We start from the raw sequence: 18,968 nt of genomic DNA, 5'->3' as shown, positions 1-18,968 counted from the left end.
ATCATCACAAGTTATAAGTAGTTTATAATTGTTTTTTAAGTAAATATTAAATTACTTAGTGTCTAAAGAAAAAAAAAAGTGTAGTGTATAAAGAGTTTGTATTGTACCTCTATTGTGTCTAAAACTGAGAGTTGTTGTTTATCAAATTTTGTTGCTACCGATATATGTAATGTTCATACAAGTACCTACTTTTGGTTTGCTTGCGTTATGTAATAATCAAGCTCACAAAACAAAACAATGAGAAAGTAGGTTTAAAGGTCGAGAGGTACACTATACATTATTGTCGGGTGCAGTCTAACTCAATTCCAACGACCAATACTGCACGCATGAGAATAAAATCTCTCACCTAGATTTTCTTTACATAAAAGCAAATAAAATACTATTGCATAGCGCAGCACAGTAACTTCAAATAATTAGATTTGTATAAAAGCGACGCAGAGACCAGATTCAGAAAACAGCACGGAGGTCGTCGCGGTGAGCGGCGCGAGACAATGCGAGGCGGTCGGTTGTGAAACTCGCGCAGTTTGCACAATCCAGCCGAGGCGGCCCTATGTACATAATGTACAACACCACACGACTATTGGATCTTAGACGAACTACCAATAGGGATGTTGACTCCACCAATCAACTGACGTACTTTTTATGAGCTGTCAAAACACAATTCTCCCATAGAGTTTGAATGGAAATAGCAACATATGACGTCACTTGTTCGCCAACTCAATCAACTAACTATTTATTGGTTTTAAAGCAACAAAAAATCTAATTTTGCAGTTAGTCGAAAATTAATCTGGTTTTCAGGGCTAAAATAAAGCGTTTTTTTACTGGAGGCGTAACTTCGAATTATTTTTTAATGGTGTCAACATCCCTATTATGTCATCTGTACTTTCTAACAGACTTCTTACTCAGCTGACAATAAGTCGAATTAAATAAAAACTTCATATCACAAACGTTAAGTAAACTTAAACTTAGTTAAAGGCTGCGTGTCGAGCAATCCAGCGAGGATTTTTCAAGAGTAATACAGCACTGAGGCAAACGAAATGATCCTATTGTTTTTTTTTCCTACGCACACCGCTCCGTTTCCTCGCACATCTCTGGTGGATGCACCGCCTAAAATTAATAAAATATTCTACATAAACTGGAATAAAAATAAATATCGCTTCTGCTAACTGGTATGGAGCCATGGAGGTGATAAGGTATAATACGTAATTAACTTTCAGTCATCACGTAGCAGGAAAACACATTGTGACCTTTACTTACCCGCCGGCTAATAGCCGGTAAAGTCGTCATCAGTTTTAGATGCATGTAGGTACTTATGTAGAGATATGGTACTAATGGCCTATATGGGTTGGGTTGCTTAGATTTGAGCTTACTAAACTGCTGCTCGTCAGAAAGTACGGCGTGCGCCAGTCCTTGGCCCTACCCAGTGAGTGCAATCGATACGTAACGTTACCTAGGTACGTACAAATAAATTACTAGACATCCTTAATCGCGCGTAACTCTAGACAAGTCTCGGAGTTATTACCTAAAAGATCTACGAAAATTTTAAAATAATCTATTAGTATATAAAAATGGTTGCTGAAGCTATAACTTTGATAACTGTAACCTAAAAAGAGTACACAGTTTTAAATATCTGGGCTGTTTTGATTCCTGGCCTGAAAGACGATCTGGAGATTGAACGTGAGCAGAGGGCATTGTCGGTGCGAGCTAAAATGTTGGCACGCAGGTTTGCACGGTGCTCAAGTGACGTCAAGATCACTATTTTCAGAGCATGTTGTACCTCTTTCTACACGTGCAGCCTGTGGGCTAGGTATACTCAAAAATCATACAGTGCCCTCTGTGTTCAATATAATAATGCGTTCAGGGTACTGTTGGGGCTGCCACGGTTCTGTAGCGCATCCGGGATGTTCGCTGTAGCGCGCGTGGACTGTTTTTACTCCACCATGCGCAAGAGGTGTGCGTCTTTGGTGCGCAGGGTGCGGGGCAGCGCCAACAGCGTCCTAAACATGATCGCGAGCAGATGGGACTGCCCGTATATAAAACGCTGTTGTGCCATCTCTAGTGGAATGGTTAAATAAGGAAATATTTTCATGAATTTAATTTTGTTTCTATTTATTGTAATTTTTACGAACATAGGTTAAGATAAATTGTTTAACAAAATGAGTCGTAATGTTACTTGAATAAATGAATTTAATTTTTACTAGGAGTTAGTTCCGATGGCTTAATAACATTTCATCATGTTAGTTGCGTGCGACATTGAGACGTTACAGTCATTTGGAGATCCCTTTTCAGAAATGTAATTCAGAGGGTTAAATTTAGGAGGCTCGCTCTTGTAATCTTCATACCAGAATGCCAAAATAGATTCGGTATACAATATTATATACAATACAATATTCAGTATACAACGTAGCGACAAAGCACGTAACATCGTTAATATCCAATTCATGTAATTTATTGACGTGTATTTAATTACATTTGCAGTAATGTGTGTAGGTATTATTGTATTTGTAAGCAACAACTCCGGGATGTGATGGCGGGTGGCCTTAGAGGGTCAAGTCAATTGGCGTCGAGTGGCATCCGGACGGTGACGCGGCGCGGATCGGATGCCGGCTCGGGCCACTCGCACGTGCTGCCCTGCCATTGTTAATTACTAAGGCAGCGCTGGCACGTGCCTCACGATATGTACCTAAGGACTTGTTTACTTGGAAAGATTCTCGGGAACGACGCAACTGAGGATAATCAAAGAGGTAAAATACATTCCGCATCAGCGCCATCAGGTATAACAAGGCCAATACAAGTCGCGGTAAACATTTTAATAACCCAAGATTTAAAAAAAAAAAAAACCGCGAACTGTCCTTTATCTTAATGATCTTTTTTGGAAAAAATGTAGTTACTACGTATGTACATCGATCAAACCGAAATGTTTTTTATGTTCAGCGCCTCTCGTCAATATTAGGTACGTTTAGATAAGTAACTACGGTTTTTGCTTTACAATTATGTACGTCAGTCAAGATTGTACTTAACGCATAAATTTAAGTACAATAGTTTTTGAGGAACTTACCACATGAACGCTACTGTGCAGATTTCCACTGATGGAAGGCAAGTCTGGCTTTCGATCGCTCTTCTTAGCCTGCCGTTTGGCCTTGCCTTCAAGAAAACGCTTCTGTAGCGCGTTGGTTTCAAGGTTCTGCTGCTCACAGGCTCCAGTGAACGATTGGTCGAACCTCGGGACGCATTCAATCTGCCGTCGCCGATATATATCAAGTCTTCGCCTGCAAATAAGAGCATGCTTTAGTCTCCAATTTTACGAAAATGTTTATAAAGATTTACCTTATAGACTTGCAAACAAAAAAAAATCGGCCAAGTGCGAGTCGGACTCGCACACCGAGGGTTCCGTACAAATTATTAAAAAAATATATTAAAAATATTTTTATTATATGATGTAAATCAAAAACTATGCTTTTCGCAATTTTTCTTTGCTGTGTGCTATAAGATGTTGCTTTGTACCAAATTTCAAGATTCCGAGTTCACGGGAAGTAGGTTTTGATTCCCTTGCGAATGTCGAAAATTTGCAGCATAAACGGCTGTATCTTTTGATTGCGTTGCCTTAGAAGTTTGATTTTTTTCACAGCTCCGAGGGACAGTAGACCTGAGTATTTGGTATAAATTTCAGCTTGATACCTCCACGCGTTCCGGAGAAAAAGGTCTTGACAGACAGACAGACGGACAAAAAGTGATCCTACAAGGGTTCCGTTTTTTTTTGCTTTTGAGGTACGGAACCCTAAAATCGGGGTCTCTATTGTTTCCCATAAAATTTAAACTCCGATTTTAACAATCCATAACGTTATTCATCATAATTTTTGCAAGTCATATTATCTTAAGTCATAACATTAAACAGTATAAAGTGAAGTTCGATTTTCGCAGGTCATAATTATTGTAAGTCATAAAATTGGTTAGTAAACATTCGATGTCCATATCGTATACCATTCCATATTATTAAAGTCAACAAACTAGTTTATAATAATTGTTGTAAGTTGTATTTTTTCGCAGGTCATAATGATTGATAGTCACCTGATAAGTTAGTCATAACATGTAACGTCATAATGTTAAATTCAATAAAAACACTCAAAATAATTATAAGAATGAATTCAATTGTTTATCAGAAAAATGAAATACATAATATTTTAACTACCGAATGTATACCTAACTGTAGTTGTATGCATAATAATCAAAGTTCTAAACTTTTTTTATAGGAACATCGAGGATCAAAAATCATATGTGAAGCAATATTATCCGGGCTGCTATAAAAAAAATAACTAACATCGAAGGCTAAGGCGGGAGCTACGCTCCGCTTCGCTCCCGCCTTAGTCTTCTAAACCTAACCTATCCGAGTCGCTTCTGCTCCGAACAGTCTTGCTCGCTCGCTTCGCTCGCTCGCACAAATCAATTTTTTTCAACATAATTTCTATTAGTCATATTATCTAAAGTTGTAGTTATATTAATTAGCACTTTCAAATGTATGCCTGGAAACGTTTCTGAGTAATTATCTATATGCCTATCAATATTATGGATTTGATTTCTTAGACCTAGACACTTTAGGCATTAAAACGATATGAGTAACAACCATTAGTACGGTGAAATATATGGCTTAAACTATTTCTGAATAATTATCGTTAGATCTTTGAACGTTATAGTTAAAAATGTATGACTTTTGTGATTATAGAATTTAATATTATATGCCATTATTATTAGAGCTAATAAGCATTATACTGAACAAAAATTATGACTAGTGATGTTTATGTTTATAAATTATATGGATATCAATTTCTGACCATCGAAATTCGGAACAAAAAATGTATGGGAAACAAAGGGATCCCCTAAAAACGATCTTACTAAATATCTATGTAAAGCGTTACCAAATGATAATGATTGCCTGTAAGCAGTAAATAGGGTCCAAACAGTTTCGTGTTTCAAGTTGTCTAGGGATTATGCACACAAGTAGGTATTTTGATACGAGTTAGGCACTCAGTATTTTTTGAGCAATAGGTATAATATCTATACGTATAGTATTATACGGTACAAACAAAGGCATTTTTTTGAGTTGGCTGATTGTGTGAGTGAATGTAACTTTGGTGTTCAATATTCATTGAGAGTAGAGCACAGGAAGAAGATAAGCGATAATGTAAAAAAATACACAGTTCAAAAAACGACCAAAATAATTCATTATTATGCTTTAGACTTTTAGGTATTTAAAAGAATGTAAACAAACCATTAAAGAGGTTATTTCTGAGACAATGTTTGGTTCCTGTTCAATATTTATTATTTTAAAATAAATGAGCAACCTACTTCAGTTCGTTCAGTTCTAATAACATGTAATTACGCTTAATTTTTCTGAATATGTACACATTTACGAATACAAAACTATTTTTATCATGTTAAATGAATATTTAATTTTTAATTTCTAAATTGTCGCCAAAAATACCCAATCTTGCAGAGGTTTAAAACGCAAGGTTTTATTTAATCAGAATGTAATGCGACTAAAATAGAAAGTGTCGTACCTATTTAATGTAGCAACACCTTACGTGATTTTTAACTTTGTCGGTTTGACATTCGCCATTGCTTGTTGTAATCTAATGCGAGTGCGATATTTGTTGTGTTTTAGAAATTTCATTTATTGTTCTTCTTTGTTAAGTTTGTTGTTTTCTGTTAATTTGTTTATTTTGTTACGGAATTGTGTATTTTACGAAGACATGGGTGATGTCGAGCCTGGAACTAGCCGGGCTAGTTCCTTGCTTACATTTCCTCCTTCGAAGAAGAAGCGAACTAAGACAGGAAATTGGAAAAGAATGTGCTTGTGAACTTATTTAATTATGTCGAAGAAACGTGGCCAAAAGATAGATATCCATCCAAAACTGACATAACCCAAAAAACGGCAGAAAGATGGCTGTCTCGATTCCTACCGTGTACAGTGTTTTCAAAGAATACAAACCCACGATTGTGTTCTATCTCCACCGCCACCTGCGACAAAACCAAGTTTAGTGAATAGCGTTGATTATATTGACTTGGGTGGTATTGCGGTGGTGGATTAGTAGATAGGATATAGATACCACACAAAATTTTAATGAAAGACTAGCAATTACTTTATTCACCAGTGATAATTATTGATTATTCAACAACGTTCAGATTTTATGCTTTTACATAAAATGGAATCATTATAAGAAGTCCAATAGCGTACCTAATTAGTACTAGCTACATTTTCGATTTTTATTCTCGTCATAAAGGTTCTCAACCTCTGGATCTGTCATTTTTGACAGCTCCCGTTTGTTTACATTCTTTTAAATACCTAAAAGTCTAAACTTTAGCTTTCATTTGTTTAGTTTGTAATAAGTATCTCCAGTAGGTTTCAGTACAGTCAAGGGCAAAGATATTGACACGGCCAAAGTTGAAAAAATATGTATACACGGCCTTAATGTTAAGTGCATAAAGACGTGTATACATATTTTTGCAACTTTGACCGTGTCGATATCTTTGCCCTTGACTGTACTGTCGTGTTTAGTTATATGTAATACTGGTATGTATGCATAGCTACATAGGTACATAAACTCAGTAATTTCCAACCGATGCTCAGTCAGCCGCAACAACCGAGCGCGGTCACCTTGAGCAATGTTAATGCGGATACTTCGCCAGCTATGTAAAAAAAAACATTAGCTCCTATTTATTCCTTGTCCCAGGTAAAAAAATGCTCAGAAGCTTTCAAAATATAACTTATTCGGTCAGTATTGTAAAACGGAAACTTTCCATTTTTAAATCGAACTTCTACGAACAAGAATGTATACCGAAACCGTTTAAAGACCAAACTTAATCGGTTTTTTAAGTAAATGAATTATTTATTATTTAGCAGATTTTCAATTCACAGAAAATGTTTCGTCGAGTAACGATTCGGAGATTGACTATGTCACAGAAGATGAGTTGTTATGCAGAGTACATTTCGCAGCCGTTATGTATCTGATTCAGCTGGCATTCAGTTAGTTCGAACCCATACAAAGTTTCACCTTTTAATCTATTCGTATATTTATATAATTACTAATTACAAATTTTTGTTGTTAGAATTATTGTAGTGACTTTAAAACAATTATTTAAAAATATTTTCGCAAACAAATAAAAAAATAATATCAAGGGTAACTTGACCCCAAAATTGTTCTAGTCCCAAAGTAAGCAAAACTTGTGTTATGGGTACTGACCAACAGATCAACAGTCTTAAATAGATACGTACATACTTGTACACATATATGTATCTATGTATCTATCAATATGTATTTTATACATATTAAACACCAAAGACTTGAGAATTTATAATATTTTTCATACATAATATTATCTGCACGGAACGGGGATCGAACCTACCACTTATGGTTAAGTATTCGGCAAACCTGTGACAATTACAGATTGAATAATCGACCAAAAGTTGATTTATATGTCGATTTTCTGCCTACTGATTAATCGAAAAAACGACCAAATTGAAAATTATTTTTTTTTAACCAAAAATGGAACAGACTTCAAAAACCTATAAAATATTTTTCTACTAGTTTGAAGTCAGTGCCTCACCACGAGCCAGCAGGAGTGGATTTTCAAGGTTTTTGAAGTCGGTTCCATTTTTTGTTAATTTTTTTTTCATAGTTTTTAGTGATTTGTGGCCAAAGTGCACACATCGATTCCATTAAGCTCAAACACACCATAGTTATATCATTTTATAACAGAGTACCGGTACCTAAAGTACAATTCAATAGAATCTGACAATTTTCTACATATTTAAGACACCCTATCGTGGGTACACTTGATTATATATGTCCCTGTTGTTGCAACAAAGCCTTAGGCAGCCCGGTGTTTATATTAGTAGGCTGGAAGTGTCCACAGGATTGTCAGATTCTATTGAATTGGAGTTTACGGTCTTCTTTATCAGGGTCCAGTTCGCCAAATGATACTTTCTGAATATAAATACTTGACTTGATGTTAAAAATGACAAAATCGCTATAGGTGTGCTTTAAAAATTCGAGGGTTGTCCTCGATTTCTCTAAGATCCCATCATCAGATCCTAACTTGGTGTCAATAGGACCACCTCAGAAGTATGTCCTTTAGAACTAAAAAATAATTTTGAAATTCGGCCCACAATTGGCAGAGTTATCGCGTAACAAACATACAAAAAAAAACATACACTCGAATTGAGAACCTCCTCCTTTTTTGAAGTCGGTTAAAAATAAAAATTGATCGTCACCTGTAGGTAGGTTGATGAATAAATACTACTGATATTACAAAAGCAAAAATTTGTGAGCTTATGCGTGCGTGTGCATGTGAATTTGTTACGCCTACAGGCTAAAACAGCTGGACGGATTTAGATGAAATTTAGTATGTATGGACAGTCAAGGAAACTGAATCACGTACCAGGGTGGAATCTCTGTGCTACTTATGTCATGTTGAAATCCAATACATCTGCCAAAGAAATCATAGCGAAATTGGTTACGAAAAGGTTCCACCCTGGTACGTGTTTCATTTTCCTTGACAGTACAGTCAACCAATTTGATTCCGTCGAACACGTTTAAACGTGTTTGATTTGAGCAGTGTCGAGATACCATTTTACGTCATTTGATAAACTTGTTATATATACAAATAAAATTATTTACTATAAGATTCCGTGTTGGCCCAGGACAGGAATGAAATTGGTTGACTGTACATAATATGTAGAGTAGATGGCCCTTTCGAATAAAACATAGGCTACTTGTTACCGCAATATTTCCACGACATCCATGTATAAATTATTTTTGACTGCTATACCTGGAGACATTACATTTTGGATGGGTGTTCTTCACACAATATAAATGAAGACCACGATGTTAGTTCTAGGAATTCCTATGGGATGCGAACGAAGCTGCGGTAAAATCTAGTAAAAAATAAACAAGCTTACGACTGACATATTAACGCACATCTCAAATTATTAAGTATTAGAACTATGAGCTTGAGTCCGGGGTTCCCTTTTATCACTATAAGCGAGCACTAAGGACGGGTTTTAGGAAATTCGACGTAGGCGGTCAAATAGGGCTTAAGTGTTGTATCAAAAGTCAAAATCACTACAGAGGACAAATATTAAATTTTAGTTATCTATTGTAAACAAAAATTATTGGCGTTCATCGTTTTTTTTGTAAATAAACCCCTAAAAGGGGTAAGAATTGTACAATTTTGTTGCGGAATATGTATTTAATTTTAGATTAGTTTTCCACGATTAATAGAGATTAATTTTCCACGGTTACTACACTTTTGTCAAGTTCTTAAGTTAGTTAGATCACTTGCTTTACTCTGTACTTTCATCATGAGCTTCAAAACAGCGTTAAAGTTAAGTAGTGAAAAAAAAAGTTATCATAAAAAGGTCAAAAGATATATACGCATCCAAATAAAGCCATAAAATAATTAATATGTTTCATTGTTTACAAATTTTCTATTTATGTAGTCTTATGTATAGTAATAAAACTGTGTAGTATATCTTTGTAGCGGTCCGAGGGTCACCAACGGTGCTGGCTGAAAATCAGCGCTGGGGTGTTTATTATTAACGCTTCAGCATTATGCTGAGCCAGTGTCCTATTCACAACCGCAATGACACATACTTTCCTACGTGTTGTCTATTTGTACTTAATACTATTGTTGTGTCTTGTGTTGTGAATAAATGTATTTTCTTTCTTTCTTTCTTTCTAAATACTAATAAATGTGCAAACTTCAATGGTTACATAAATATTTATAAGGCAAGACCAAAAACTTTTATACAATGAAAATTACATGATTGGTATACTGCAAATGATGCAAAATATTGTACTTAGTCATGTTTATGTGATTAAATATAGATAGATTCAGTAACTGCTACGAAAATATGTATACAAAATATAAATCTGCGAAAATCAACTTTACAGTCTTGTTACACGAAACAAATTTGAATAGAATGTTTTGACAATTCACGAAAACAGTGCAGATTTGTCATTGCATATGTTTGTCTCATGTTTTGACCTGTCACAACACAACGTTATTGGCATTGCGTGTTTTAACAGATTTTGTAACAATGAAGCTGCCAACTTAAATGTACATTGGCCCAAGCCTTAAGGCCGCCATTAAGGGGAATAATAACTTAAAGTAGGTAAGTATCTAATGCGTTTCAATATTTCGTCCGATCTGACGTCAGTTACCATGGCCCTGTGGTTTAGTGAATTAAAACTATTGAGTCATATTCATTCATAATGTTGTTTTGGGTTCAAATCCTCGTTAGATTTTTTTTGCATTTTTATTTTATTTTATATTTATAGACCATGTTGTTATGTTACAATAGCTACTTATAGAATAAATAAAAAATCCACATGATTTAAACCTTTCTTTACGACAGTAAATAAGATGTTAAGGAATTTATTTCCTTGAAAGGATTTCCTATTGTTGAAACACGCAAAGACCAGTGATATCGTCTTAGGATGTCGTAGAATCTCAGAAATATGTAAACGTAACCCACCAAAAACATAAATGTGAACGCATGCAACTAAAGTTCTTTAACGGCTTCGTTAGTAAAAGTCCCATAATTCGAGATACTAAAATGACGTTTCATGTGTTACCTGTTTTTTGCGTCTCATAAATAGTGATGTGCCGCAACCGGTTATCACCGAAAGATTACCTATGTATGTATGTCGTATAATATTAAGATATGAACGGATCCGTGATGTACTAAAATACAAATCCCATTTATTCACTATCCCGTGGGAATTTCGAGAAATCCTGAAAACCGTTTTTAGCTGTTAGTATCACCTACTTGCATGCCAAATTTGAAGTTTCTAATAATTATAGTTACGCAAATAGGGCCATTTTGAAGTGAAAATATAAATCACATTTTATTACCTATCCCGTGGGAATTTTTATAAATACTGAAAATAGTTTTTAGCTGTTAGTATTACCTACTTGCTCGCCAAATTTGAAGTATCTAATAATTATAGTTACGGAAATAGGGTCATTAATTAAAAGTGAAAATATAAATCCCATTTATTCACTATCCCGTGGGAATTTCGTAAAATCCTGAAAAGTGTTTTTAGCTGTTAGTATTACCTACGTGCATGCCAAATTTATAGTTTCTAATAATTATAGTTACTGAAATAGGGTCATTTCGAAGTGAAAATATAAATCCCATTTATTCCCTATCCCGAGGGAATTTCGAAAAATCCTTTCTTAGTGCGCGTCTACACCTATTAAGGAACATATAGTCCAAATTTCAAGTTTCTAGACCCAGCGGTTTGGGCTGTGCGTTGTAAGTCAGTCAGGCAGTCAGTTTCTTCTTTTATATATATACAGATAAACAGTCTTTGGAATGAAATCAAGTATTGTAAATAATAAAATAGACAAAAATACTTTGATCTATTCAATTAATAAATTAATTGATTTACTGAATAGATTAATTATTTGGCAATAGGTTCTAGGTTTTCACATCAATGAATGTCTGTGGTCGGATAAATGGCGTCTTTTTTTGTTTACACTTGTCATAAATTGGACCAAAAAAAAAAAAAAAATGAGGACATATTTTCGCATTAAGATTGGTTTTTTGGAATCTTTTTGTATTTTTTATTTCAATTCCAAATTTTACTTTTACGGTCATCCCGTAAAACCTAAATTGAAAATACAAACTGAAATATAGATGCACAGAAAAACCAGAAAAATAAGACCATCACTGGGAATCGAACCCAGGTCCTCGGTATTCCGTACCGCGTGCTATACCGCTACACCACTGATGGTCCATATTTTCGCAACTGTTGTATATGTATACATACTTATTTCTCAAACCATGTTTACTAATTTGTATACATTATTATGTTGCCGAATTTATGACTATTTAGATGACTACGCTTTTTGTCACTTTGTGGTGTATACATATCTTTGACCTTGACTGTACAGTAAGCGTCAGAGAAAAGGAACTTTTCTCTGACGCTTACTGTACCTCAAGACTACTTAAATAACAAAACGCAGCATTCGGGCCTCTCGTAACATGCAGAGCGCCAATGATCGAAAAATATCTTCCCGCATTTCTAAATGTTAAATATTTATCTACTGGGTCTATCTAGTGTTCAGAAAAACAACATAAACGACTAAAGCACAGGTAGTAACAATAATATTGCATTACAATGCCCAAAGCCATTTATAGATCGTACGATAATCTAGTTATTTACAAAATGATAACGCTCCGCATTTAAATTTCGCGGAAACATGAGGTTCGGTCACTTTATGGTATCGAATGTATCGAAGTAGTGTAGAAGTTGTATTCTTCGCTCTGTAATGGGTAATGAGGACAGAAGGCAATGAGCAGCGTGACGCTGCGGCCGGGGAAGCGCGGGTTGCTTCGGTGCACTAAAACCCGTACTCGTAGGTGTGTTTTTGTTTGGTTCATTGACCAGCCGGCCTACGCTTGTCGCGCTTAGCAAACAACGCATCCGATAAGGCCCAAGTGTCACGCTATGTCACTGACACGGAATTTCTTTCAAAATGAATAAGAAAAAAACGAACAAAAATAGAAATTTTACTTATGCATGCACTTGTTATATTAAATTTATTTGGTTGGTTATTACTCGCTAGACATTGCCATTGCTGATTACCTAGTATAATAGGGGTTGCTTGTTAAAGTTTTAGCTCCTCGGAATCCATTTCAATCAATTCAGCATTTCCCAGCGAAGTCCAGTATTCAATAATACTAATACCTCTTAACAATAACAAGTCAACAATGTAAATTTGGATTGTGATTTTTTATAAACCTAAAAATGCGACGATATAATGATAAAATAACGTTCCGCAGAACTCACTTCCAAACCTGTCACAGAGCACTTATCGATAAGAGATGGTAACGCGCGCTTAACCCACTGCCAAAAAACATGAGAGGCGATGACCATATTAATTATAGAAACTACATAAGTACATATATATTAAACGTGTAGGTACGTTTCGCATTATGTGGTTTTGTTTTGGTAGGAATTTGCAGAAACGTACCAAATGTAGTGTAGTGGAAACGAGCTTTGGGCGGGTGTATAGTCGACCAAGAAAGTGCTTTAACAATTTTAATGACAGTTCCTACTTCAGAAATAAAACCATAACCATATTGACTTGTGAGTGAAAATAGGCTTTGACGTTTTAAGCGCTACATATGACATTAATTAAACCGTAGGGTGGTAAACCAATTTCTTGATCGACTATACCTTGTCTCCCACGAAAAGTTGCCCAGAAAATGAAGTGCACACATAAAATGCTATTTGAACCTATACAATTAAATTATGTAGATTACAAAATTCTAGTCAGCTAATGAGATTGTCACATCCATCACTATACTATTATTACGGAGAATGTATTATGTTTCGCAAAAGTATTGACCCTGTACTCAACCCATGTACTGGCTGGTACGTACATATTGATCGCTAAACCTAACGTCTACTTTCTTTCAACGAAGACTTACGCCATTAGTTAGTACTTTAGGCTAGACTAGTTCTGTTAATGGTGGTTAGGTTAGGCTAAGATATTTTTTAACGTTGTAATAAAGTGTCTTCGAGTCTTATTATACTAAAGTAAATAAATGGCATCCAGGATTTCATAACAAGTGGATTATGGAACCGGACTTTATCAAGATTCTTATCACGATATTTCGATGTAGTGACGCGACAAGTGTATACAGCTATAACATGCCTAACTTAAGCAGTTACGTAATGTGTTTCGTAGGCATATGGACAGTGAAGTTAAAATTTAAATGTTAACAAAGTCTATACCTAAATAAGAAACGAAGCTGGTCAGTTATGTAGGTAGTCTATTTCATATTACCGTTCTTGGTACATAGATAGAGCTACTAAAACCTTTATATTGTTATACTAGCGACCCACCCCGGCTTCGCACGGGAAAAAATAAAAAAACGGTCAAGTGCGAGTCGGACTACCGCACGAAGGGTTCCGTACCTATAGGTACATTAGGCATTGGCAAAAAAAAACACGTTTGCTGTATGGGAGCCCCCTTAAATATTTATTTTATTCTGTTTTTAGTATTTGTTGTTATAGCGGCAACAGAAATACATCATCTGTGAAAATTTCAACTGTCTAGCTATCACGGTTCATGACATACAGCCTAATGGCAGACAGACAGACGGACAGTGGAGTCTTCGTAATAGGGTCCCGTTTTTATTACCCTTTGGGCACAGAACTCTAAAAAGGTCTCTAATCTAGGGCACTTCACACATTTTTCAGCTCTATTTCCCAAAAACTACCTCCGACCCGCGCGAACCCGGAGCGCGTCAACGTAGAGTAAATGCATTTTTTCGATTGATTGATATTTTTAAATTCGTAATATCTTTTGAATGGAATGTCCGATTCGAATAATTCAAAAAGAAATCTACAGGTATTGAAACCGTCTTGAATATTAAATTATTTATTTGGATAAGGATTAATACAAAGGTATGGGTAACATGATCTGATTTTAGTCGGCATTTCTGTCAACTTTTAAAATATAAAAAAATAGTTATAGTGACATAACTACAATAGTTCAACATATGAAAAATGAAATGAAAAAAGTTTATTCACCCCAATTTTTTCTGGTTGTAATAAATATAGCCTATGGCAATTTGGCATAATTTAGCATTCTAATAGTGAAAGAATTTTTAAAATCTGTCTAGTAGTTTTTAAGTTAATTCGTAACAAACATCCAAAAATCCAAATCTTTCCTCTTTATAATATTAGTATAGATTGTATAGATTACCTAGTATAGTAAGATCAGACTGCCTACGAGGCACACTTAAAATTCGATTGGAAACACGTGTGCTGTATGAGAGCAGTAAAACGTCCATTCGATTTGAAACAAGTGTCACATGACTATAAAAGTATCATGCGATAGATGATACTATAATTTTAGCACCCTCATAGTTACACCAAGCGTTCAGGGATAATTTTGGTGCTTCGTAAAATATAGATGAAAGTTTACATCGACTACATACATAAAAGCGCTGATATCTACCTAGTTCGAAGCTTTGTTTTCTTTAATTACTTAAATAGTGGAGATCTAGGTAAATAGGATGCAATCTGTCCTCATAGAGAGACTCTCAAGAGTTTCATATTTATTTATCTTCAATCAAAAATGCATGCTCTTTCAACCGTGACTCGACAAAAATCTATTAATATTAATAGAAGATATTATACTTAGTAACATTGGAAGAACTATACTTAGTAACATTTCCTCTCGAATGTCATACTTTTAAATTGGTCACACTTCTGAGAGATAGTGATATACTATAAAGGAATTCAGACGCTGCATTGCAATGCAAATAGAAAATGTAGTCGAAGTTGTACGTACGTTAATGCACCGCGTATGGCCGCTTAGCTAGTCCCGTTAGCTATTGGCCTGGAGGCCCAACATCATTTCACTCGGTGCAAAAACCACTATGCAAGTATGCACTTACCTCACCCTGATTCACTACATTATACCGTATCCATATCGTAATTTGAAAAGGATTTTATGTAACAAGTAGAGCTGATATTGCTAAATAAAAATATTTTGTTATTTTTTTATTGTACCTAACGCAAATCCTGTTTCTGGTTTTTCCAAGAAGTCTAAGAAAAAGAATAATAAAAGATTACTTAGTACTATGTTTTTGGTGAAATACGTAGATATTTGATCAGGGTTAGTGTTGCAGTCAAAATATTTATATTTTATTTATTTATTTCATCAACAAATATTTTAGGGTTATTAGTTTTGTTGCAGTAGTGCATAGTAGGTACAGTACCTTGTAGGTTATGTTCATACTTTTACGGTAGGCTCATAATATATGATCCAACGTCTGAATTTCTGCTATTAGAATGAGGGGATTGATTTGTTTTATCGTCTTGTTATTTTCCAGCCGTTTGACGAAAACATACGTTTATGAAACTGGTTCTGCTCTATAATTAACTGATGACGATTTCGCAGTATAGTATTCTTTACGGTTCATGCAATCCGTGAAACTACTAACCTGCAGGGGTACAGGTACAGGAATACTTGTGTATCGACTCGACAAAAATAAAACAAATAAATTAATGTTACATTCCAAATAAAATGTGTTATCACCACTAATGAGCAGACTTTGTGAAGCGCCAGGCAGGGTTTAAAGCCGGCAGTATCCTTCCAAGAAATATACTTTTTGGAAGATACTGTATGACTAAAGGTGAGATAACTAGGTTTATTTATTTGAGACCAGCATAAAATATCGTAGCCTGTATCTTTATCGTCTCTCACTCCACGTTAACTGCGGTATCTAACAAAGCACCGTGTTAATTACGACGATAGTGCTGAGGGAGCGACGATATGAAAATTTAAAAATTTTAGAATACACATCTCAATTAGAATCTACCTACTGGTAGATGTAATGTAACATGAACTTAAATATGAACAACATGGCTCTACAAGTCCACTACGGGCGCGCATTGAAACTTTTCAACAAAACTACTTCACAACTCACGCAAGACAAGGAGGGTGAAAAAGAAGCTTAAGGCAGGCCAGACGTAAGCTAGGCCTCCATCTACTCGTGATCTACTCTTACACTAGCAGGAGAGTAAGCGTGTCACATACTACGCAGATGCGATAATATTTTATCTGCGTACAAAAACTTAATTATCTGAATTATCTATCACACACACACACTATGCAGATACGATAATTTCGACCGCTTACTTTCTCAACATCGTATCTGGCCACATTAAATTAATTTAGAATCATCTTTATATTATGTACGATAGAGTGTTAAATTATTGTATACAATTCGGGTAGATACGAGATTAAGAAAGTAAGCGGTCGATATTATCGTAACTGCATAGTGTGAATAAACTATAATTTCAGTTTCAGATAGTTAAGTTTTTATACGCAGATGAAATATATTCGCATCTGCGTAGTGTGTGACACGCTTAAATGAACATCAGTTTGTCGCCGTAGCTCTAGCTATATCAGCACTGAGAGCTGTACCACTACCATGAGTTTACAGTGCCCTTAGTGTAAGTTTTCGGTCACAAAATACGTCTCGATCGCGTTCGCGTTAAAATCTCAATAGAGATAGATAGAATAGAAAAGGCACTGGTCGTGTTTCCATATAAATTGAGATTTTAACGCGAACGCGATCGAGACGTATTTTGTAACCGAAAACTTACACTAATGGTACTGAACTGAGACCGTACTCGATAGCGAACACGTAAATTATTTGTAGAGGCGCGCTGTTCAATTCTCCATACAAATAATTTACGCCATCGCTATCGAGTACAGTCACTGTAAACTCATGGTAGTGGTACTGATGGTAGTTACTGCAGTTGAATTCAAACTCCCCGTGACTCACGCAAAAAACCAGATCGCAAGCCGAACTTTGCTGGTTCAGATATATCCCTATTGTTAGTGTTTGTCGTTAACGCCATTGTATTAACTGACTTTTAACGATTTAGGGTTTCTTACTTTTGACAAGAACGGTTTCTTAGTGGTCATTCAGTTCATTGTTTTGGGGTAGCGAAAGAAATCTACAAAGCGACAAACGAAACGTGCCTCAATAACTTGCGCCAGACGTTTGCAATGTATGTACTCATTTGACAACTGCAGTGTTCGTTGTTCTATACATTTTTGGTTTGACTTGAGATATAGGAATATGTTCAGTTTCCTTATCTGTTATTGATGATGGTAGGTAATAATAATTTTGTTACTAGGCCTGGCGCGACGTGTTTTTAAAATGACTCATATCATAACACTCATGTTCAAATACCTACATAACATACGACAGGTTAGGTAACTTTGGTACAAGTACAATATTATTACGTTGCTGTACCTACGTAGGTACCTATCGCAAATTTAGGGCGATCGACATTCGACAGGTGACGAGTTCAATTTCTGTCGACGATATTTATTTGATTGTGTTGTGATGTTTTATGTTTATTTACTTTAATAAGATTGTAGGTAGGTACAGTGGAGTTCATAAACTTGTGAGCAAAAATTTGATCAAAAATATCTGATCACGCTTCTACGCCCTTAACAATAGAGTCGTGTTCAGATATTTTTGATCAAATTTTTGCTCACAATTTTATGAACTCGACTGTACCTACGAACTTAGCGTAGCTGCGCAGTTGGCAGGCAGTTTACGATTACAGCTTATGCAATTGTAACTATTAATGAAGCATTTTACACATACATATTTGTAAATAATGCCTACGTAACAGCAAGGTAAAAATTAAAGAAGAGGTAATTATTGTAATGGCAGTCGCCAGTTATGCAATGCCCATATAACAATGGTCCCCATTTCAATAGGCAAGTTATATAATTGCCGTTACGATACGAAGCCATAACGTTCGCTTCGCAACGGGCCCGCCAGGCCGGCGTTAGTAGCGGCATGCAGCGGTCAATGTCGTGACAAGTGTGCAGGCCGCCTTAGATATTGCCGCTGCAGCCCGCCATACCGTTTCAGCGCGCTGGACATTGATAAGTACCTCTTCGTATCAGCCGGCAATCGGGACGTCCCAATTTTTGACAACATATAATAAATCGAAAACCATTTGGAGAAATAGACTTTGTGAAGCGTATTTAGAAATCAGATTCCAAAAATGTGACAAAGATAGAACTTTAATCACATGATGCGCACCCGGCTTTAAACAGTTGTCATTTATCGTAAAGTCCGAAATGTATACGAGTATTTCCATTGTATTTTTACAAATTAAATTATTAAATCACGTCGTTACAAGTAAATACAAAATAATTTAAATATCAGATTTTAATAAAAAATAGCTATTTACTATCACACCATTAAACAAACATAGGAATAATCGAAGCTAAATGACGAGAAATAAATAAAACTATTTGTCATAGTTCATTTAGGACCCTAAGCCGTGCTTGAATTATTGTCAAATTGTAATGCCACAGATTATGTTTTGGACGACCTGAATTTT

The 18,968-nt window shown here is 35.5% G+C and overlaps 1 protein-coding gene across 1 annotated transcript in view; it reads right to left on the bottom strand.

Moving 5' to 3' along the window:
* The window catches only part of LOC141442472 (uncharacterized), a 52,413-nt gene that overhangs the window by 29,701 nt on the left and 3,744 nt on the right, over positions 1 to 18,968 (bottom strand). The window contains exon 2 of the mRNA XM_074107488.1: positions 3,059 to 3,269. Within this exon, the coding sequence (XP_073963589.1) occupies positions 3,059 to 3,269 (211 nt within the window). The remainder of the gene's footprint in view (positions 1 to 3,058; positions 3,270 to 18,968) is intronic.

This window comes from Choristoneura fumiferana, chromosome 2 (genome assembly GCF_025370935.1).
Source record: "Choristoneura fumiferana chromosome 2, NRCan_CFum_1, whole genome shotgun sequence".
Taxonomy (NCBI): domain Eukaryota; kingdom Metazoa; phylum Arthropoda; class Insecta; order Lepidoptera; family Tortricidae; genus Choristoneura; species Choristoneura fumiferana.
The sequence above is the reverse complement of the archived record's forward strand: the minus strand, read 5'-3'. Positions and strand labels throughout refer to the sequence as shown.